We start from the raw sequence: 25,054 nt of genomic DNA on the forward strand, positions 1-25,054 counted from the left end.
AATGGAAAGGTATATAGTATAGTCTGGAAGAGACTGGACAATTAAATTTCAAGAATCTTGTCAAGTGCCAGACATGATGGTATTTGCCTTTAACTCTAGCATGACAGAGGCAGCTGCAGAAGGATTGTAAATTTGAGGCTCTCCTGGTCTGTGTGGCAGTAGTGAGAGTCTAGCTTCAGAAGGGAAGAATCTTGTGCAGTGAGGCACAGGTTATGCTTAATTTCAGCAAAAAGCTGTGACATCACATTGGAAATTGGATCCTGTCAGTGCCTCAGGGTTTTATTGGCGTGATTTCCTACACACCTCTATCTGATAGATAAAAATTTCAGACTTTCCAAAGGAAGGTTAGGCAGTTCTGATAATAATGTCTGTTGCTTAAATACACACTTTAAATAAAGTGAAACGCTCGTCATTTCCAATCTGGAAATTATGGAACTATTCCTAACATCAAAAGCAAAGCTTTCCTAGCACTTTCAGACCTAGTAATCGTACTCCACACAACAATACAGTTGTCAAAAGTACGGGGCTATGTAAGTATTTCCTACTGTAGCTGTCCTTTTCAAAGATCCTCAGTCCCTTTCCAACACTTACTGCTAAAAATTGTTCACTTTATCTCTCTTTCTGTGTAGTTACTGTATTAGATTGTGTATTCCCTATACCAAAATGTCCGTAAGTTTGATATTGATGCAACTATTTTAAGTCTAACTGCTTGGCCTATCAAGAAGCCATAGGTGAGTCATGATCCAAAAAGTGTCAGAGAGAGATTTAGGACTTGTAAAATGACAGTGTCACACAGAAACTACTACAACCACTAATGAAGCCTGCTTTTCCTGATTTCCATCCAGGTTTCTCTTTATACTGGATATATTAAATATATGTTGATCTGTTTGGGTGAAATTACATTTTTTTACAAAGCAAATTTGAATTATGAAAAGATTTTCATATTGATGGGTACTAAGGGAGAGGCGGAAAGATAATCTTTAGGAAAGGACATTTTGACCTCGCCTAGACTGGGTGCAGGCTTTGCAAGAGAATTTACCAAATAACATAAAGGAAATCATAGGAAATCATTTTAATTATATTATAATACTTTGCTTGTTATACAAAAGAACCATAATAATGTGTGTTTTAAACTTCGTGTTTCTTTCTCCTTTCTTGTCATCTTCTGTTTGTAGAGTATTGAATGCTTTACTTCCGGCCCTAAGAAAAATGTATTGCGTGTCAAAAGAAACTGGCCTGTCAAACACTGCTTTTGATGCTGACTTCAAAGATATTGAGCATTTGGTAGAGAGGAAGAAGATGGTGGTTTGGGCTGACCAAACTTCCGAACATTCAAACCAAAATGATCTTCCAGGGATGTCTCTTCTTATGACCTTCCCACAGCTCGCCCCAATTCAGTCTATTCCTTGTTGTAAGTACAGCTTTTTATTTTACTCAGTAAGTGGTAGCATTATTTCTAAGGAGATTGTTTATATTCCAATCTACAGAATAGTTGATTTCTTTTCAATAGATCTAGTTATTTGGATGATTGCTAACAAAGAAGCTAGCTTCCAAGGAATTTTAGTTAACAAGAATCTCGCAGGACCTGCCAGCATGAATCTACTGATGTTCTGAGTAACTAGCAGTGTCATTTACTTCTCATTCTTATTTAAATTTTAACTTCAGTTGAAGACTAAAGTTTATAATAAATAATACTATACTCTATAATCTATAATACTCTAACCTTAAGAGTAACTAACACTATAGAATTTACTATTTTTCTATTGACATTAACTATCTCTCCTTTCTCTACAAAATTGTGCATAAGATAGTTTCATTATGAAACTAATATAAAATCTTGGTTTAAAATAACACTTTCTAGCAATGTAGAATACCAAGCAGAATGCCTTGTCTTTGAGATAACTGATGTTATCAATTTGGTGATCTTTATATGCTCTCTCTCACTTGAACATTCTGTTTCCCCTTGAGCTCTCTGGATTCTTACACAAATATGTTTTTATTGGGTAAGCCTCGCTATTTGTTAGGTTTCACATGAATGCTAGCACATTACATTTTGGTCTGCAACTTTTCTCGGTTCCTTAGTTTTCTGTAAACATTTTAAGTGTACCTACATCAGGAATTTACCTCATTTAAAAGTTTGAGGACCTACAAAATAAAGTTGCAGTGATTTAATCAATATTCTGTTGAGTAGTGCATTAGAGATTATGTCTGTGTATATTACTCAGAATTTGCGTTGCTGAGAACAGATACCTGAGAAAGGTTTTATTTTGATCAAAGATTTTGCAAAAGATTCAGTCCATGGTCACCTGAGCAGATCATACTGTGAGCAGAAGCACATTGTGGAGGAGTTGGCAAACAGGGAGCAGAGAGGGGGTGGGCTGGGGGCCAGGGATAACCTTGAAATTTATGCCCACCTCTTCCAGTGATGCCCAACCTCCAAAAGTTTACAAAGCTTCCAAACAGCACCCACAGCTGGTTTAACACATGAGCCTGTGGGAGACATTTTATATTCAAACCATAGCTATATGTATTTACATCTGTGCTTTCCTAGAAATTGATTTGCTAGATTAGAAAACAAAAACAATTTTTTCAGTTTAAGTACTTTGAACATTCTGAGTCCCCAAAAGTAAAAGTTATTTGTGTAATACCTAAAATCCCAGATGCCTCAAAACTGAAACAGAGCCAATGTGACAATCAGAAGTTTTGGATTTGGGCTCATTTTGTATCTTCACGTTAGATATGTCTATACCAATATTCCAAAGAAAAAAGAAAATATCTGAACAATTGTGGTCTCTAGTGTTTAGGATAAAGGATACTGTATCTGTACCTAGTACTTATAAAAGTACATGTTTAATTTTTATATAAACCAGAACAGTGACACATGCCTTTAGAATCTGTTACTTTGAATTGCTAGTAGCATTGATACATCTTCTATTATATATCTTTGGTGTTTGTTGAGTTAGTCAGGGTTTTTGGTGTTATTTGGGATTTTAAGGGGAGTTTGATTTTTAGATGGGGTCTTGACTATGTAATTCAGACTGCAATTTGAAGCCAAATCTGGCCACAAACTTGATATCCTCCTGCCTCTGCATCCTGAGTGTTGGATTATTAGTATATACCACAACACCCAGTGCTTTATCAAATCTTTAGTTGTTCTGTATTCTTCCGTGGATGTATTCAATTGTGGAGAATTGTCTAGTGATCTGGCATCTTGAAGCTTTGTTACCCCTCACTCTCAGTGCGCCCAATGTTGCTAAGCATTTTTGTCACTTCCTCCAGCAACACTGCAATGGCTCTTCTTGGTTGTCAACTTGATACACCTTGGATGGGATGAGAGACCTGCTACTGAGAAAGAGCCTCTCTCAGATTGGCCTATGGACATGTCTGTGGGGCATTTTCTTGCTTTCTAAGTGATGGAGGAGGGCACAGGTCCCAGAAGGTTGTGTAAGGAATCTCACTGAACAGTAGTAGTGAGCAAGCCAGTAAGCAGTGTCCTTCCATGAGTTGTGCTTCAGGTCTTGCCTCCAGGTTCCTGCCTGGAGCTCTTGTCCTGACTTTGATAGATGATGGACTACAAACTGTAGGCTAAGGTAAACCCTTTTCTCCCTAACTTGCTGTCATCAGTATTGATCACAGGAACAGAAACCAGTTTTCAACAACCAGCAAACAGCCGTAAAGAGAAATTAGTTTTAATTTTAGAAATGACCATCCTAAGCTTCCAGCTTCTCCTACGTGTGGCTCTCAACAGTTTTAACAATCCAGCACTTTCAAACTGATGTTTTCACTTTGTACAGATTTTTTTTAGTTGTCTTCTGAAGAAAGATTAATTTGGATTAGCTATGTTTCTTTTACTAGCAGAAGGTGAAAAATGTTTACATGCAATGTGTTGATCATATTCTTTCCCTACCCCCAGCTCCTCCCAAATCCTCTCCACCTTACTTCCCATCTCATGCTGTTTCTCTCTGAATACACACAGTCTTGCCTGATCTCAGGAGCTAAGCAGGACCAGACCTTGTTAGTATTTGGGTGGGAGCTCTCTATATTTTTACATTAAGGTGACAGGAGTTAGATGTATTATTTGAAAATCTCTCCCCATTTCATTCTCCCCTCTCCTCACTCTCAAATATGTGAATATACATATATTAATCATTTTTCTTTTAATGAGGTGTTATCTTTAGAATTTACCTCGTGAGATATTTGGAAAGCAGCACTTAAAATATGCTTTCATCTCTTGCACTTGCTTCTTTCTTTATTATGAATTCAGTATATTGGAAAGGAAGTGGAGTTTTAGCACCAAGACTGAGAACTACCAACTACCTGCTATTAAATGGTTATTATTCCTTATTTTAAAGTCCATATCTCTGTTATAATGTACTTGCATGGACTATATTTGTCAGCAATAAAATAAAACACTTATTTGGCTATTTTTCATGATGTTTCAAATGGAAAGACTTGAAATTATTTTAGAAACCTGTATTATTTTTCTTTTAGATTCAGAAAGAATATCAGGTTAGGTTTTGTATTCATGGTATTTTTTTCTTGGTTTGTTAATTTTAGTATTTAGTTCAACTGGTTTCATAGATTAGCTATTTGCATGTCTTACTCCATGAGTTGTACCTGTTGTGTGTATGATGTACAGAATCAAAGAAGGATAGAAAGAAAATGTGAGTCTATGTATAAACTCACTGTTCTTGATCTTGAATGTATTGAATTATGTTCATGGGGAGGGACAGACAGTCCATTTTATGTCTTGTATATATATACTCATGAACAGTACAAACAGGTTTTGTTGTTAAGTTCCAAAAATATTTAATGCTATTAAACTTGACTTTTTTCAACTTAAGAATCTTTATATCAGCAGCAGTATTTTTATTTAAAGCATGTGTGCACTAAAGCATAGTTTATATAGCATTTATTATGAGACTAATCATAATAAATAACTTGTACTCTATTGTTGAATATTTAAAACAGTGAATGTTGTTGAAAGTAATATTTCCATAAGCAACTATTTAGATTTATCCTAGTGCTTTTGTCTAAATAAAGCAAGCAGAGTCCCATCTGCTTTCTTTTGCTTCAGTTTCTTTACTGGATTATTCTGAAGTCAGTCTTACACATATATTTCTTCCATTTATATTATTTGTCTCTAGAAGAAAGTGTACTAATGTATTCACACCTAATGTTATTAAATATATAATCAGCATTCACATTTCCCTCACTGTTACAGAACTGACTGGTTTCTATACTTTGTTAAAGTTGGAAGTCAGGCAAGGGCTATATTTCATAACTGGTTATGTAGCCTCTTTTGCCTCTTTTGACTCAGGGTCTCACCATGTAATCCTGGCTGGCCTGGAACTTGCTATGTAAACCAAGCTCCTTGAACTCACAGAAATCTAGCCAACTCTAGATCCCCCTTCCACATGCTGGGATTTAAGGTATGCACCACCACTCCCAGCTATATGACCTTATTAAATCTGAGGTTCTGTCTCATTTTTGTCTTTCCTAATTGCTTGTTGACTTTTTGCCTATTTAGTGGGCATTAATACAATTTACGTTTTTGCTTACCAGCATATGTGAATTTCTTCCATTTATTTAAGAGTTTTTTTCCATAACTTACCTACTATTCATTTTAGTATTTTTCTTGTACAGTTCTTTTGCATAAATAAAGAAATAAAGTTTGTTTACAGGCACCTAAATATGAGGATATTTGTTTATTCATCAATAATATTGAATTACTATATGTAAATTGCTTAGGAAATATCTATATACTTAGGATTATGCACACAGACATACACACAGAGATACCTAACATCAATTAGAGACATGAAGGACAAAATTTGAAGAGAACGGGAGCAGTACATGGACGCATTTGGAAAAAGGAAAGAAAAGGGGAAAATGTAATTGTCTCAAAAATATATTTTAAAAGGGGGGGAAAATACATCACAGTGCAAAACAAGCTCCTGCCTCATTGAACCTCTAATTAGGAAAGAAAATATAGGTCAATTAAACAGAGTTTAGGAGTAGATTGCAGCTAATTTACTCTTTTTATAAGCATAATAAAGGTAGTTCTCACTGATAAACTTAAAGGACCTTACAGATATGGCCAGAGTATCTACACTGTGTTTCAAATAGGGAGAATAAGCCATGCTAAATCATAGCATGGAAATTTGTCTAAGTTGTTTCAAGAAAGGCAAGCATGAAATACAATTATTAACAAAGGAAGGTAAATGATAAAATTAGAGTTAAAGAGAAGGCAGATCACACAGGATTATTATTAGGAGTTACTCTTTATTCTGCATGCCATGGGGATATATAGCATGATCTGAGCATAGATGGTGTGTTGCATGAATCCTAATGGTCTTAATAAAAGCCCAGAGCCAGATATCAGGGTGAAAGCTGAAAGATCAGAGAGGCAAAGGAACAAGCCACTAGAGAAACTTCTCACCTTGCCAGCTCCACGAATCCTCTGACTGAATGCTTCTGAGTCCTCAGCTATAAAGCAGCTCTAGTTCCTGTTTCCTTACACTTTATATGCCTTTCTCACCCAGGCGTTTCACTTCCTTCCTGGTGCTGGATTAATGGTGTGTGTGCTTCCCAAATACTGGTAGCAATGGGATTAAAGGTGTGTGCCACCACTGCCTGGCTCTGTTTCTCTCCTAGACTGAATCAATCTCATGTAGTCCAGGGTAGCTTTGAACTCACAGAGATTTCTACTTTCAGAATGCTAGGATTAAAGGTGTGTGCCACCACCACCTGGCCTCTTTGTTTAATCTAGTGGCTGGCTCTTTCCCCTGATCCTCAGGCAAGCTTTGTTTGATACACAATATATCACCACAATGGAGAGCTTGGCTGTATATTAAAAGTTGACTGGCTACAGTGTTGAGAATATATTCTGATAAGGAAATGTTGAAGGATTAGGAGACTATTACAGTAACAAGTAAAGATGAGGTTGCCTCAGCCAAGAAGTAGAATTACTGAGAGAATAGTATGGCTCATAAGATTTTTGAATTTGACATCTGGAAGAATGTGTTCATGTTAAAAGGGTTGGAAAAGACTTCACATGGAAAATGTTTTTAGAATCAAAGTAGTTTATATAAAGAAATTTAGTTTGGGGCTTGTTAAATTTGCCTTAAGATATACCCAAAGTGGAGATGTCATTGTAGGCTGTTAAGAGTCTGAAGTTCAGGAGTGAGGTCTTATGAACTTTGATGATTGATAACATTTACATAATATTTAAATTATAGGATCTTGTTGGGGTTTTTTTTGTTTTATTTATTTGTTTGTTTGGCTCTTTACTCTTTGCGGGGCCTGCCACCCAGTTCCCTAGTAAAACACTCATGGAGGCTTATTTCTACTTATAAATGCTCAGAGTTAGCTTGGCTTGTTTCTTGCCAGCTTTTCTTAATTTATCCCATCTACCTTTTGCTTCAGCGTTTTGCATTCTCTTACTTCTGTAAATCTTACTCTTAACTCCGTGGCTTGTTGTATAGCTGGATATCTGGTCCCTGATGTCCTCCTCCTTCTCTGGTTACTTCTTCCTCCCAGATTTCTCCTTCTATATTCTCTCTGCCTGCCAGCCCTCCCTGCCTATCCTTTCTCCTGCCTTACTATTGGCTGTTCAGATCTTTATTAGACCATCAGGTGTTTTAGACAGACACAGTAACACAGCTTCATAGAGTTAAATAAATACAATATAAACAAAAGTAACACACCTTAAAATAATATTCCACAACAGTAGGGCTGGATGAGAAAACCATGGGCTATTAGCTCTTTCATACATTTCATCCCTCACCCTTAACTTTGAAGTGTCAATGTGTCCCTTTGGGCGCTAAAATTTTACTTGAATTTTTTTCTCAATGCTTTTGGAATCATTTCCCATCCATTAAAATGTACATTTTTCCTTCCCATCCTCTCAATTTATTTTAATATAGTGATCTAATACAGTGTTTTCTGAGAAGCCAGTTGCTCCTCTGTGTGTTTGTATGGTACCTTTTTGCTTTACATACATTAAGTAGACACATGGATTCTTTTTATGAAATCTCTACTCTTAGGAGCTGGTAGCTGTTTTTCTGTTGTTGTTTTGTTATGGATTTAGATTTTGGATTTTATCTATAGTAATTCTAGTTTCTCTTCATTATTCATTGTTTTGAAATGGCTTTGTTGATACACCTAGGAGCTGAATGTTAGACTAATTATTTTTCAGTTCTAAGGAAATAAACTCTTCTCTAAAATTGATAGATTGGTCTTTGTTCTTTTTCACTAGCAGATTTTCTCCGCTTTGTCCATGTCCTCAGCAGCTTAAGCATTTTCTTCATATATCTCCTATACATTTGTTATTAAAGATATCCTTAGGAATTGTTTGTTGAGGCAGGGTCCCACTGACTCTAGCTTTGGCTGGCCTTCTATTCAGAGACCCACTTGCCTGTTTCTCCTGAGTGCTGGGATTTAGGGCCTGCACTACCATGCATTACTATCTGTAGACATTTTATATTTTTATTATACAGGCTACTCTTAAATTTTTGTTCTGTATTAATAAACATTACTTTTTATTCAGGAAAAATATAGTTTCTTTCATTACTACAATGTCAGTACTTTATAAAGCTAGATATGTAACTTTAGATCTTTATGTTTTATGTCTGTAGAGTAAAGTGTTCACCTATCTTGGGTCTGAAAACAGAAAGCTCACTCACAGATAACTGAGGGTACTGACGGGCAAGGTTTATTTATGGAACTGATAAAATTTTGACATTAAATGAAAAGTCAAGACTTCCTCATTACCCATCTGGAAACTCACAGTTAGTAATATTTCTGTCTCTAACCTTTCTCTCTGGTTTGTTTTCTTTTTCCCCTTGTCCATGGTTTGATCTTAAAGTACAATAAAAGGAAAAATACCAGTAGAAGCTAGTCTCTTACAGTACAGACACTCTTACTGAATGCAGCATTCCTCGGTCAGTTTAGATCTCCCCTAAAATTGTGTCTACAAGGAAATACGTAAAAAATACAAGATCTTCATAATCTTCAAATGACACATGGACAGGAACAGAAATATTTATAGTTAAATCTTCATATTTTTCTTACTTTTAGTCATTACCAATAAGCAGAAGTTATATTTGGGGCCCTAAATACATTGTGTTTGCCTCTTGCTCTCCAAGTACATTATGACAGTATTTACTTATTCACATCCAACCATAAATTTGTCTATAAAGATCCTTTGCATTGTTTCTTTTTACGTCTTGAATATGTATGGAAGCTGTGAGAGTAAAACCGAGTAGAAATCACGTATTCTACTATTTTCCACAGAGAGAAAGGTCAAAGGGTTTTGGTTGACTTAACTCAAACTGCAGAATTAATCTTAAACCACTGTAATAATTCTTAAGTACATGGAAAAATTATATTGTTTGTAATTTTGTTTAAAATTGATATTTTCTTTACTGAAGTTAATATATAGCCACAATAGTACAACAAATTTGCTATAAAATGTGTATATACTTTGATGGTACCCTAACTTTTATTTGTGTGAGTGTCTTGGTTTGGTTTTCAGTACTATTTTAACCCAGGGCCCTGGATATACTAGGCAATTATTCTACCACAGACAAACCTACACAGCCTCGCTTGTTTGCTTACTTGCTTGCTTCTTTTGTTGGGCTTTTTTGAGACCGGGTAGACCAGGCAAGCCCTCAGATTTCTGTGTTAGCCCTCATCTGGCTAATTAAGTGTGCACCACTGCACCTGGGTACATATCTTTTTAAATTTATAATTTATTCACCTGTGTAATTGGCATCCATGAATTCCATGAGTCACAGATCTGTTAAAAAGAATCCATATTTATGATTAGTGCAGTAATTATATCAATCATTTGTAGCCAGAAATGTTTATAGAAATGCATTTATTACTCTTTGATTTCACTCTAGAACTTTGCCCTCTACTTTTTTATTTTGCTTTGTTTCCCAGAATACCTTCTCTTCTATGCATTAATTAGCAGAGGTGCTAGCAAAGGAAGAGTCTTTGCCATCCTTTCGTACTAAATGTCAATTAAATCTAATCCCATTCATCAATGTCCCCCTGTCACATGCACTCATCTTTTCAGCCTATGACTCATGTTTGCTAACTACTGCATTCTGCTTTTATACTAACGTACAGCTCTATAATAAATTTCTTAACATTTGCAACTGTGAGCTTATGATAAAGTAGTTCCTCTGGGTAAAATCATTCAGAACATGTGATTTGGCACTTCAAAAGATGACCCCAGAAGGCCTGCCTAATTTTTAAAAGAAAGATTTTTGAACTCATTAGTGACAAATGATCTTGTCTCTTTATGTAAAGGAACCACCTGTAAAATATTGCAGTAAGTTGAAAAATAAATTTATTGCCCCTTTGCATAAGAAACCATATGAATTGCTAGTTAGTATTTGTGTCGTAACGATGTATTTAATACAGAGAAATAAAAGAATTTTTTTTTATTTCTTAATGCAATTTATTTTAGAACATTCTGAGAAACTTTGAAACAAGGAATGAGTAATTGTGGTGATATAAACTGGTTCTTATTCATCTGGTCTCTCCTAAAGTCTAATCTGCATCTGCCACCAAACTATCTTCCAGTAAAGTGCAGAGATTTTAGGAGTACCTTCAAAGTCTTTCCTGAGCCATTGCCCACCACAGACAGACCTGTACCTACTACCTTCCCTTTAACTCACTCTCTGAGCTATGCCTCTGCAGTTTCCAAGGTTTTTCTCTTCAATCCCAGATGCTGCTCCCATTTTCCCCTGACCTATTGAGTTTTTCTCTGCATGAAAATTCCAATGCAAACTGTACTCTTTTTATGAAACCCTCCTTTCTTAAAGTCTCAGTTTTATTGTAGCTATAGCTTGCCTTCTCTGTCCCCAGCAAAATGTAAGAGTTGGAAACTATTTTCAGTAATTCATTTATAAGTTTTTTCTTTCTTCACTGTATTAACTTTTGGATTAATACAGTGGGTTTGTTTTTGTTTCTTGTTACCAATAAATATTTACTTTTAATTTGAGGAAGTTGAGTCAAAAGATATGCTAATACTTTTTTTTAATAACCTACTGAAGTTGTTTTCTAATCACATATGTATATTTTTTTCTTCCAACAAAAATAACATGCTCTTGTATTTGTAGATGGTCCATAGCTTTCTTCCCATTGAACCACATGAATTTAAGTCACTGATTTTGTGGTGTTAAGGATTGAACACAGACTCCTGTGCATGCAAATGAGCACTCTAATGCTGATCTACACCTCAACCACTAACTTCCTTCTGATTACTATGTGTTATAGTCATCTAATAATATACTCAGGAACACTGGGTTTGTTTTTACTTCATTCTTCTCATAAGTAAGCCACTAAAATCTTGGTACATATGTGTTACAAGTTGTCTGATTATCTTCTTAGACTGCATTCCTAAAAGTAAAATAGCTAGATCAGGTAGTGTGTATGTTTTTTAAACACTTGATAGTCATCAAATTATTCTCATGTCTAATAAAATTTTGCAATGTATCTTCCTAAATGAATAAATGAAAGTGAAAATTGTTATTTGTTGTTTGTCTAATGTAATTAGTTCTGAATTGATTATCTAATTATTTGATTTATCTAACGATGTTGTCTTCTCTTGTTTTTTCAATGAATTGTTTTTCTCTGGTTATTACAAAACATATATACCAATACATATATTGAAAAAGATACATACTGAAAACCCAGGGCTTCCATAAATCCTAATTTTAAAGAACCAAATTTTAAATTATAAAGATATCCATTATTAATACACCTACTTTCCTTCCTAATAATAGTCAAGTGATAGTGTTTTTGTATAGTACTATGTAACTAGTGTGGTATTTTCTGTTCATAGTTTTGGGGTCTATGAAGATAATTAGATTTGTGTAAGTTATTATGTTAATCCTGTTGTCATTATTTCATGTTACTGGATTTCTTTCCCTGGGTTTCTCCCTGATAAATCCCTGATAAACTAGAAAACAGATGTGACTTCAAAGTTTGCCAACAGCAAATATTATTGACATTGTGAGTTGGAGCATATCAAGTTTTCTTACTACTGAGCAGCAGAGTATTAAATAAGAAAGTTTTAATGAACGCTGAGATTGTCTAATACTAAATTCTTGTTCTGGGCTGAAATTGTAAACAGTGTGACTTTTCTGGTGATCTGCCATTAATCAGACTACCCCTTTAGTTAAAAGATTCAGTAAAAAATGTAGATTGCTGAACCACATTATTACCATGACTAAGGAATGTGAAAGTTAGTTTTTATTGTTGCTGCTTTATTTTGGTTGGGACTTGTGGCAGATGAGAAGGCTATTCCTAATTTTAGTATTTAGGACTGTTTTGATGGAGTAACTAAGGAGGGTAGTTTTTGGGTTTTTTAGTTTTGGTTTTTTGGAGATGGGGTTTTAAGTATCTGTTCCCAAGGGTGACCTTGAACTTGTGACCTTCAAAACTTTCAGTTTTGCTAGGAGAATTCATCTATATGTGAATTCATGTTTCTTTTCTCCCATAGTAAGGTTTAAACAAACTGTATATTTGGCTTAAAATTATTTGGACAGACTTCTCATTAACAATGTATTGGCTTAAGAAATAGTTCTCATAATTACTGAGATAATTACTTAACACATTTTACTTTGAGAGGCTGGTGAGAGGGCTCAGGAGCCAAGAGTGCATACTATCCTTACAGAAGACCTGAGCTTACTTTTCAGCACACAAGTTAGAAGGCTCACAACCTCCTGTAACTCCAACTCCAGTGAATCCAAGTCTCGCTTCTAGCCACTGTGGGCACCTGCACACACAGAGGCACATACCCACACAGACACACATAAGTAAAAGATAAAATAAATCAAGCAAATTTCTTGTACATGTTTTAAAACTACTCAAGGAAAATAGGCAAAACAGTGTTTTTGTTTTTTTTTTTCTCTTTGTTTACTGGAATATATGGTGCATAGCTTATAGCAACATTTGGTATGTACTCATTGTTTCTAAACAATATGCTTACACTGCTATGCTTGATTCATTTATATTTAAGTATAATAATTTATATTTATGAAGGATGCAGACTTAGCTCTCTTGTACTACCACCTTTTGTCCTGGATCTGATTGTTTTAGCAGGATCAGGTTGAAAAGTGAATATACAAGGCTGTGTTACAAAGCGTCATATACATAATTACTAATATGTATAACTTAATTGCAGAAATAAAAGGAAAATTTATTAATAAAAGATTAAGAACTCTTTTCAAAGCAAAAATACACTGATGTTTCTTTAAATTACTTGTAGAAAGATGAGAAAACTTTTTTCTATCTTAAAGTATTTTAGCTGAGATAAATTTTTTGGAGAATTGAAATATTTGAAAGATATAAATGTTAAAGTAGAACAGGTATATTATAGGTGGATATGGATAATGTAGAGAAGTACAGCTGATCTGTACATGTTTAGCTACTTCTTTTCTTGTATATACAGTGATTTTCATCAAGATATCCTTCAAATATTTCTTCATCAGACTCTCCTATAGTTCATTTTCAAAGCAATAATGGCCAACATGTTGGCTTTTGTTATACCTACATTATTTCTTCATATTCTTTTAAAAACAAATCCCAGATGTTTAGAGAAATGAAGAATAGCAAGTATACCCAAACTTTATTTTTCATTCACCAGTCATCAAAATATTATTCATAACCTTATAAAAATTTTAAGATTTTAATTTTAATTATGAATATTTGTACACACCTGTATGTGGATGTGTGCCAGCAGAGTATCAAAACCCCTGTAGTTTTAGCTGTAGTCACAGGTGGTGGTGAGCCACCTGAAGTGGATGCTGGAAACTGAACTTGATTCCTCTGAATGAGCAGCTAAATTGCATAATACTACACAAATACACAGATGGTAAGTACTTATGGTATGATTCATGTAATCATACCAATTGTAGGTCCCTGTGTTCATCATCATCTATGACAAATAAGAGTTGGGAGATATGTTGATCTTTGGTATAACAATGTCATTATAAGTTGATTTAACACTGTGTCCTTTCCGCAGAACAATAGTACTGGACTCTTCCCTAGGACATTGACCTGTCTTGTCATAAGTTCTTAGCCAATAATAGTTCCAGGTATGAGTTTAATCCCAGAGTGGACCTTAAATCCAATCAGAAAGTAGTTGATAACTCCCTGATATCTGTGCCTCTATTGCACCAGTGGGCAGATCTCACCAGGCCAGTCATTTTTGTAGCACATGGAAGTCACAGCTAGATATTACTGATGATTGCTTCTCTGCCTCAATAGCATTCATAGTACCCTCCAACACTATGTATGATACTAGTCAGTAGATAAAGCTGACTAGTCATCACCAGACTGATTTTGCCAAGTTCATGACTCAAGTATGTGGTGTCTTCAACTATAGGGTCTTACTGTGAAGATCTGGAGGGCAACCAAAAGCAGTGCCTGTGGCCTGTAATGTTTGGGGATCTGTGGGACCATACTGGCCAACTAACAGAAGTTAACCCATTGCTGGCACTGCATTTTTATTTTTTTTAGCCTCTGGTTGTAGGAACATTGTTACCCTTTTACAGAGTAACGCCATTTTAACTCTTTATGCATGTGTGTGTACTTTAGGAAGCTTTAGCAGTAGTAAGTTTCCATGTATCTTTTTCAAAAGGTCTTTAATGTTATCCTCTGCATAATCTATACCCCTCTTCTACCTTACAGTATGCTCCCCAGCTCCAGATTAACCCTTCCTGTTTTCATGTACCCTTGGAACTACAGTACAACTACACCACATGCCTTTGAACCAAGATAAAAAGCCAAAAGTCGTTAGATAATGCAGATAATAAAATAAAAGAATCACACATGAAGAATCTCAGGGTCTCGTTTTTTTTATACTTTAAATTAATTTTTTTAGACTTTAAATTAATTTTCGTGTTTTATCTGTACCATGTATATACTAACATAACCTCGTGCCTCTAGTTATTTATGCTTAAAAGAGCTGGTTTCTGAACAAACAGCTCTCTTCTTCCTACTTTCCCCTCAGGCATCACTCCTACCGGGGTGTGTGTGTGTGTGTGTGTGTGTGTGTGTGTGTGTGTGTGTTAGAGGTTGTCGTGTATATTACATAAAGCAGTCATTTGCCTAGTGATGGCATAATACATTGACACATTGTACCTCCTGTATTTCCTTCTGCTCTGCTTTTATGCCTTCATTTGTATTTGGTGACCTTTTGCTTTGTTTTGTCAAAATTAAAATCAAGATGTTTACAAAATCCATATACCTCTTCATTTAACAGATATTTCTTGTATACCAAATCCATAAAAAATGGTTTTTATGTAACAGTGAAATTGTGAATGTTCTATGTTTTACTTAGCTATTCCCTAATTGATTTAATTCTACCCTTGTAGTAGAGGTTAAAATTGTGGAATACTGGAAGATATAGCTTCCAGATTATCTGCCATTCCTTTATATTTTCCTCTTAGGTCAGGTGAAGTTATTGTAAGTATGCTTTTACTTATGAACAGCTGGGCATAGAACTACACTCCTGTAGTCCCAGCTACTCCAGACTGAAACGAGAGGATCCTCTCGATCTTAATTCAATGTGATCTTGGACAACATAGTGATACTTCTCCTCACCTCCCACCCACCATTGTATAAGATATTTGAATGGCGGCTGGTATTTGGGAACCATTCTGGAATCAATCCTCACTGATATTCAGAAGTGACTACTCCTTACCTGAACTACTTTCCTTTGGTCCCTCTGATGGACAACAAACCATGCTTTATATCATTTGCATCTAATTTGATTCTAACATGCTTTTTTATAATTCTCCATCACTGCTGTAACTACCTTATCCAAGCTGTCATCGTTTTTCACACGAGCTGTAGAGGCAGGCTGTAAATGATGTTCCTGTTTCATTTCTTGTCCATGCTAACCGCTGGTTGGTTGGTTGGTTGACAGGACATTGCTGCATAGCCCAGACTGGCCTTGAACTCTCAAGTCTCCTTTCTTGGCCTCCTGAGTGCTAGGATTATAGGCATATACCATCTTTTCTGGCTTTTTATGGAGACATTATAAAGGAATATAGTCTCTTTCCAGGTTCCTTTTTATCTCTTCTACACTCGTAAGTTTGAGAATTATGGAATCTTGATAAATAGCATTATCTCCACTTGGTAGATAACATTTTCTCAGGCTGAATTAGGTACATCTGCCTCAAGCCAGCTCTTCTGGAAATTTACTGTATAGCCCTTTCTTCTAATGGAAAAGTACAGCAAAACCTTTTGGTCAACACAGGCCTAGCATATTCATAGCTCTTAGAGCCTATAGATGTTAGTAACCGTAACCTTACATTTTCCACTTGTTGTACCTTCCTCAATAATCACTATATTCTAGAAAGCGTTTTCAAAATGAAATGTCATATCTTGTATGGTTTAAGTTTTCATTAACTGGGATCATAACCTTGTATATGGTTACAGTAAGTTGAATGTTTAATTTTTGTGGAAGTGTTTGAATACTGGTTTTGCTTTTATTGTCTCCTAAACCTTTCTTATCAGCTATTCCACCTGGGCGGTCTTAAATTGACTATCTACCTTCTCATTATTTTATCTAAAACTAAATTGAAAGCTGAGAAAAAAAGCTCTATCTCATACATTTTGGATATCCATAGTATCTCTTCAAGCCAAGCACAACAATCAGTAATAATCCATATTTACTACACCTGCATGTCTATCATCTGTAACACAAATTGCTAAACAGACTTATTAATAAAACGCCCGGAGCAAGACAGTGGGGTGAAAGCTGAAAGATCAGAGGAATAGTACAAGCCAGCCACAAGTTCCTACCACTAGGAAATCCTCAGATTTCCAAGAGAGCTACTTCCTGTATACTCAACACCTTATATACCCTTCTGTGCCCTGCCGTCTTACTTCCTCTCTCCACCCAGCTCTATCACTTCCTGTCTGTCTGTAGAGGCATACAGACCTCCAGACCTCTGTGGCTGACTGGTACTGGGATTAAAGGCATATGCCACCTCACCTGGTTATGTTCCCAGTGTGACCTTGAACTCACAGAGATCTGGATGAATCTCTGCCTCCCGAATGCTAGGATTAAAGGCATGTGCTACCACTGCCTGACCTCTGTGCTTGATATAGTAACTGGCTTTGTCCTCTGATCCCCAGGCAAGCTTTATTTGTTAAAGCACAAATAAAATATCACATTTCTCCAAGTTAACATTTCAGAGTGCAAAATTATAGCTAAAGATATATCATTATGAAGTTATTATTTCTGTCTCTAACTAGTTATTATCCTGGACATAGAAAATTTGATGTTGCATCTGTGTTTAGATTATCCCAGAAGACAGGTAGCTGTCTCTTCAGTGTGTTATGGAAGATTCTCATTTTCATATGCTACTTGCTATAGGGAAGAAGTAGTCCTCTATTATGTTCAGTTGCCAGGTCACTGGAGATTATTCCCATTAGATATATAGAGAAAGAGTGGGGACAATGGCTATCTCTACTGCCCTGAGATTTTCTGTACCATTTGTTAACTTTTGTACGTTATTATGCTGACATGGCAAATAACACATTTATGTCCTTATTTCAACAATTCATTTGGTTTATATTGTAATTTATGGTCAGTCTTGGTAAACTTTATATCTATCATTTGAAAGGCATTGTTTGAAATGTATTGTAGAAATAACTATGAATTGATTATTGATAGAGTATTGGAAAGTAAGTAAACTACCCCCTTGTTAAAATTGTAATTCTTTAATCTGAAGCACTTTTTTTATTTCCAGAGCATTTCATTGAATCCTAAATGTTCCTATCATCTAATCCTAGAAAATCTTTTTTCTGTGCAAATGAATATATCTGCTTTTCAACAAGGTACTAATGTGCACACTACTTAAAGTGAGTTGCCCAAGGTCACTCACTGGGTCTTTGGTAAAACCAGAAATAGAATTCAAGTCTCCTGACTCCCAACTCAGTTCTCTATCCTCAATATAGTTTTCTGTCTTCTCTACCCCTGTGTCTCCCATGGGAAAAGAAGTTAATCTTCCAGCTATTATTAGCCACCAAATTGGTGGTAGCAGCACAGTGGAGAAGAGTGACTGTCTTTACACTGCAGCATTAGTATAAAAATATCTGGTAATGGAAAATTTGACAAATGTCATGTTAAAGGGAGTGGAAAATTATTTTAAGATCTAGATCTCATTTATCTAGTTCTCAGAAAAGTCAAATTCCTTAGTAGAATGGAGATCATTATTTCTTCCTGTTTTCAAATTGTATTTCCTAGAGGGTAATTGTCAACTATCATAATAAGAGTAATGCACATACAGCTGGTAATTGCCATACATGTATTTTTAACTTAGCAGGAGTTCTGAATTGCCCTACTAAAATGCATAGGTTCTGCTATCAGTATTTACATAGTATTAACTAATAAAGCAAATGTAACATCAATTGGGAGCTTTTCTGCCTGATTTTAAAAATGCATGGAAATAATACATAATTGTTTTCTGTGAGAAGTTATACTAAGCTAATATGCTTCATGTCAGGTCTCTTGAAGTTCATTGCCATGAAGCAGGTATATGTAAGATAAATATATTAGAATTCATGAATCCATTTTTATAAACTGGTATTATTTTGGACATTAATAAAAGACATTTGAGAAACGTTTGTATACTTATATGCTGAGAGTATTTCTAGGACTCTGAGAATTCACTTTAAGTTCTACCAGAACAACTTGTCTTATAATTTTGGATCAAGCACCAAAAATTGCCTTAGTGTGTTTCTATTAAAGATTACTAAAAGCTCTTAATTAAAAGGATTATACAGTCACAATTGTTGTAAGTATTTTTAAAACAGAATTTGTGGAGGTGTTGACAAATACAAAGGAAAAGGAGATTTTCTTGGGTATTTCTTTCTTGTTTATCTAGACAAGACTGCTTCTTAGTCCTAAGAAGCAAGTATTATTTGATATTTGGATAATTATTCACATCTGTACCTACCAACATTCTTGTTCTTAACCCTAGGACAAACATGAATACTGGAAATTGCTTGTGAATTGATAGAAATAGTTGGAAGTTTGATTTTATGATTACTCAGTACCTAAAGATAGCTATACATATATATCTATTGGCAGTCAGAATTCATACTCTTAAATCTATACAGCAAATTTACTATTAAAGTTGTTAGTAATTAGCCATATTTTATTCCTTTCCTACTTAGTTATTCTCTTTAAGATTTCTGTTAGTAATTAGCCATATTTTATTCCTTTCCTACTTAGTTATCCTCTTTAAGATTTCTATCAAATGGTAGATGTGCTCTTAGTGATTTTATTTTCTTAACCATTGTAATTTTTGAAATAACTATTGAGGCAACATTATTGAACTTTTTAATTTTATAATTTTATTGAACAGGCACATCCTCAAGTGAACCTAACTTGCTTAATATTACTCCACAAAAAAGAACCAGAAGAAAATTAATACCTTCTTCCTTGGACATAAAACATACTCAGAAGTCTATACTGTCTGAAAGTACACAACTCAATGATTCTTTCAGCAAAGAACTTCAGCCTATTGTTTATACCCCAGAGGACTGCAGAAAACCTCTTCAAAACCCATCTCCAGCCTTAATAAGACCTTCATCACATACTACAAATATGATCAATGATAATTCTCTGAAAACGCTGTGTGAAGTAGATTCTCCTCTCAACAGGAGAACAGAGTGTAAACAGGATTTGGACTCTACATTTACTATATGTGATGACATCGGGAGCTTGAATAAATTGCCTGAACAAGAATCACTACAAAACAGCAAAAGCAGTTTAAATAGGTACAGAAAGAGAATACTTTACAATCCTTTTTTTTTTCCAAAGCCTTTGAAACTGTTAATGTCCTTTCTCTTCTTTGTTTATATGGGAGGATTACTTCATAGATCAAATGTCCTCTCCTTGTTTTAAAAGTTGCTCATTTACTACAGGTTAATTGAGTATGGATACACTGACCACTTTTTTAGATCATAAATTTGATATCCGATGTTAATTGACCTTCCTTAAACTAGAAGAGACCTTGAGATATATTTCATCTGTGTTCCTTATTCTGATACTGTGTAACCTAAGCTATCAGTGAAGGTCTACCTTGCTTGCTATTAGTCATCGTTACCTCACTTAAGGAATATCCAAAATTCAGCATAGCCCAACATCCAGTGTATGAGTGAATGCCATCTAAGCAAGCATTCAACTACATAATTCCAGCCAATCTAAACGTGGGAGAAAAAATACCTCTACATTTCTTTGCTTTGAGAAACGCAGAAATGTTTTCATATCATCACTGGTGTTTTTAAAAAAGAAAATGCAATTGAGGGATCTTTTTATAGAGAGGAATATCTTTCTATGTGTATTAATATCAATGGTTTCCTGATTATAAAAGTGTAAATCATTTTTCTCTTTGTAGTATATATCAAATCTGTTCTCTTTTAATTCTTCATTCTTAATGTCCAGGCTTGAATCTTCCTCATTTTCAACTAAGGATTCTAGGCCTGTATCGACAAGTGTGCCATCCTACATGGCCATGACTACTGCTGCAACAAGGAAAAGGAAGTTCATAAGGTATGATTAAGCATGTGCTCTTTCAGTCTCTATAGAAGATCATCTTTATACTTTCATTTCCCACAATTTCAATTATGGTCAGACTCTCAGTTTTTAGTTAATCCTATCTATGCTAAGTACTCAGTGAAGCCCTGGATTTATGTTATTGAAAGGGAATCTGAATGAAGCCCAAGATTTCACTTGAAGTTTATATAAAGTATCCCATTTTTAGGTTATTAAAAATGATTTGAAAAGTCTTCTAGCTTCCAGACTGTCGCTTAGCTCTTACTTTTATTCTGACAACAGTTGTTTATTTGTTTGAGTATTTTACTTGTTCAAGTAATACAATCTGTAGTACAAAGGTCCACGGTCAAAAGCTATAGTAGAAGGGGGCCTGTTAAACACCCCAGGATTGTATTTGAAATCCTTAAGGTGCTGTGCCCTAGGATTAGGACAAACTAGAAATAAACCAGTTCTAACAAGCTCAGAGATCTTGGACCAACTCAGTCTTTGCTTAAATTCAGGTGATCTGTCTGTTCTATAGTCTTCTACACTAAAATTTAAAATCTCTAGAATATGCTATCTAGAACCTATGCAGATGTTCATACATAATTTTACACCAAAACTATGGAATGTGAAGAAGGAAAAGCAATCAGAGAAGCAATGATCCATAGATAAGGATGAGTAAATAGGAACTATTGATTGTAACCATGATTCATTTCAACAGATTAGATAAGGTTCACCAAAGAACAGTATTTTGTTAAAATTAATCAAATAAATATACTAGAACCACAAAGATGGATTTTATAACTATAAATATTATAAGATGAAATTTATAACTCAATCAACCAGTTCAATGGATTAGTCACAACAAAAGAGAGTATTAATGAGCCGGAGGGTAGGTGCATAGAAAAATGCCTAAACCAATAAAGGAAGAAACAGAAGTTTGGAGGAGACCTACAGAACCCTAATTATTTAAGTCTGGAAATAGTATTTTCAGTCTCCAAAAGAAGAGAAAGAATAGAGAAAAACAATACTTGAGAACATAGTGGCTAATGGTTTTCTAAAGCAGAGTTGACAAAGGCCATTGAATCACCAATTTGAGAAAGTCCTAAAAACGCAGAAGTGGTTAGCACAATAGCCTAGTTGTACGATGTCGTGGATACAATAACAAAATGTACTAACTACATACGAAATGTTCTGATTTTTCCTACCCCTTTTCTTTCCAATAGTGTACAGAGGAAAGTATAACAACTAAAGTTAATTCTTCTAAGTTTCTTATTTAGGGCACAGGAACAAATGTACAAATAGCATAGTTATTCACACTTCATGAAGTACTTTCTCATAAATAAATTTAGAATCTTCTCTTGCCCTTCCAAAACATGGGACAGAGGAACCTTGAAACATAGATGAATTGATTTTTCCTGACTGTCTTTATCTGTGACGCTTAAGCAGTGATACAGTAAGTCCCCTCAACTCATGGTTTTGCTCTCTGTTTCAGAAACCAAAAGTCAACCAAGATTTGAAAATATTAAATGAAAAGTTCCAGGAATTAACAAATTTTCATTGCATGCCATTCTAAGTAGTATAATATAGCAGCCATCCCCTTATCCAATATCTCCATGCCATATTTGCTACCTACTGTAAACTACTTAGTACCCACATTTAGAACTGTCATGGAATAAGCAGAGCTCAGTTTCACATAGCACTTACTCTACAAAAGAATTTCCGGTGTACAAAAGACAACTGACTGATTCTGGTAGCTGGATATTCCAAACAGAAGTCCTAAGCTGCTTCCTTTAAGCTAAAAGTAGAAGTTGATCCTAAGTGTATTTTAGGTTTAATCCCATCCCTGCTTTCGGGACCCCACTCAGTGGCAGTCTTGTAATAGTGCTCCATGTTCTCTGGGCCAGTAGGGACTGCTGCACTTTGCTCAGGTGTCAGTCTGAATTGTGCTGTTAGTCTGGCTCACTCTGTTAGACTAGTGAACTGTCAGCATCTGTTTCAGCCACCCGTTCCCACTGATTAATATTAAGTTTTCTGGGTTTTTATGTGCTCCCGTGTTTTTATTAAAATGTTGCAGATGTTTATACTAAGACTCTTATTAGAAGTATAAACATGGTCATTATCAAATACATGTTTTCTTGAAATGTCTGCTTGTGTAAATTGTGTGTTTGTGAGTTTATATGTGTTTAGGACTGGCACATGAGAAACCAGTACTGTGAAATAATATTAAAGAATATAATAAAGAAAGTAACTTGACTATTCACAGAGTATTAGTTACTACTCTGTCCATTCCCTCTGGTATCAATAATTAGATCCTGCCATTAACTAAGGTTAAAAGAGATTAATGATAGATGTGTACATAATTACTTTTTTTTTTAATCTTCCTTTTCCCCCAATTAAAGAAAGATGAGCTTGAAAGTAATAAGCTCTGGTATTTTCCACTTAGTAGATTTCATGTACATATTTAGGGGTGTATATGTTCTAATGCGCTTTTAAAATATTAAAATCTCCCCATTGTACTTTATCTACTGTTAATTTTTTCTTTAAAAAAAGGAAAAATAAAGTCCAAAAGTTCTAGATATTCCAAAATCTACCAAACTGAATTTTATCTGTTGAAATTGTAAATGAAATTTTAATCCTAACAATATTTTTAATTCTTTAACATCAGTGAATTTTTACCCCTTAGGATGTCTCTCCCATGCTGCAAATAGCAAACAGTGTTCATGTTCGTTCTGGAAGAGAAATATTCTGCAGAACTGTTACCTGTAACCAGAATTATCTTATCTAAATTATATTAGCATCATTAAAATCACAGATAACTAGATTTATTTTTAAGTACTTTTAGTGCCTCCAATTATGCAGGATTTCACAATTATTATTTCTGTATTTAATTTTTTATAATATATAGCATATGAATTAAGAAAATTTTTGAATGCCTTAACTAAAATAAACTTTTCTCCACAAGTTCTACATCAAATGCTCCATTAAAATCTGAAGAAAATCATGGATTTGCCAAACGCATTCGAAAGGATAATTCAAGTGATAAGCTCTTGCAAGAAAACAGACTGACATTGGGTATGTCTGAGCTGTTAATCTGATATTTAATTACATGATTATCTGTTATACATTTAGTACCTTGATTTTATGTCTTCATAAATATCTCCCTTCATATTTTGTGGTAGGATCGGTGTGATTTTTTTTTTTATGCATTGTAGAAAAGGAAACTTCAGATACGTTGTGAAGCCTGTAGTCAATATTGCACAAATATTAAAGTAGAGGACCAGATTTCCCAACCTGGTACTCTGCATCCTCTTTTTGTTGTATAGCCTACTTCATATTGCAGATACCTAATGATTGAAGTAATAGTTACATGTATCACACAGTGAATCAATTACATATATATGTGTAGATAGCTAAATGTTTTGTTTTTGAGGCAAGGCCTTATTATGTAGTACAAGCTAGTTTTGAACTAGTTATTCTCTTGTCTCTGCTGCCCAGTGCTGAGATTACAGGCATGTACCACCCTGCCTAGCTCATTAACTATACTTTATAAATAAATTATATCCACTTGGAATTTTTCTCTCAGTGCTTATGTTTTTACATCTGACCTCTGAATCATGTATGTATTACTATACGGTCTCTACTTTGCTCCTAGCTATAATCATATTGTTACTCCCACTGACAAGTTGAAAAAAGATGTCAGTGAAGGATCTTACATACCCTCAGTCACATGTGGAGTGACTTGAGTCCATGGAAACAAAAGTCCTTCTGTTTGACTATGCATGGATTATATCAACCAGTTCTAGACCACAAGGCCCAGACCGGTCTCTGACACTCTGACTTCCTTCAAAAAGTACTCACTTATTAAGCATTCATCTTGTGCTACATCCCAGAATGAATACAAAGATTTGTAAGACTGGTTTCTTCTCTGGAGGAACTTATAGCACTTGGAATTTAAGAGTCTCATGAGATAATGTGTATGTCCCTGCATAACATGAAAGCGATTATTTTTCCTCAATAACTTTGCTAGTTCCTGTAATAACAATTGATACTTGTTTACTTTTTCAAAGATATGTCTATTGTATAGATTTTAAAATCAGACAATAGGTTAAAAATATGATTAAAGAGAATGGAGTACTTAGAGGTTATCAATTTTAATAGAAGATAAATATTCATAAAAATGAATATCTAAGCAAAAATAACCAAACACATTTTAAAAATTACTAGAAAGAAAATACAACTGCTTTTTTTAAAATCGTGTTCACCTGAGTTTCTAATAATGGACAAGAGTGAAACCACAAAGGCCAACAGTCGGGGGAAAGGCAAGTATTGTCAGCTGAGCAGTAGAGGAACAAGAAAATAAGAACCTCTAAAACTAAATCATGTGACCAAGAACATGTATAAACAACCTAAGTGGCAAAAGAATGAGGAGGTAGAGAGGCCCTGTTTGAGAGCAGAAAGGAAAAGACCCTG

At 34.8% G+C, this 25,054-nt stretch overlaps 1 protein-coding gene across 1 annotated transcript in view; it reads left to right on the forward strand.

Moving 5' to 3' along the window:
- Positions 1 to 25,054, forward strand: part of Kif18a (kinesin family member 18A) — a 68,795-nt gene that overhangs the window by 39,144 nt on the left and 4,597 nt on the right. The window contains exons 13-16 of the mRNA XM_052724573.1: positions 1,176 to 1,411; positions 19,407 to 19,821; positions 20,489 to 20,596; positions 23,547 to 23,656. Coding sequence (XP_052580533.1) covers positions 1,176 to 1,411; positions 19,407 to 19,821; positions 20,489 to 20,596; positions 23,547 to 23,656 — 869 coding nt within the window. The remainder of the gene's footprint in view (positions 1 to 1,175; positions 1,412 to 19,406; positions 19,822 to 20,488; positions 20,597 to 23,546; positions 23,657 to 25,054) is intronic.

Source organism: Peromyscus californicus, unplaced genomic scaffold (assembly GCF_007827085.1).
Source record: "Peromyscus californicus insignis strain IS unplaced genomic scaffold, ASM782708v3 Scaffold_7__1_contigs__length_154581171, whole genome shotgun sequence".
Taxonomy (NCBI): domain Eukaryota; kingdom Metazoa; phylum Chordata; class Mammalia; order Rodentia; family Cricetidae; genus Peromyscus; species Peromyscus californicus.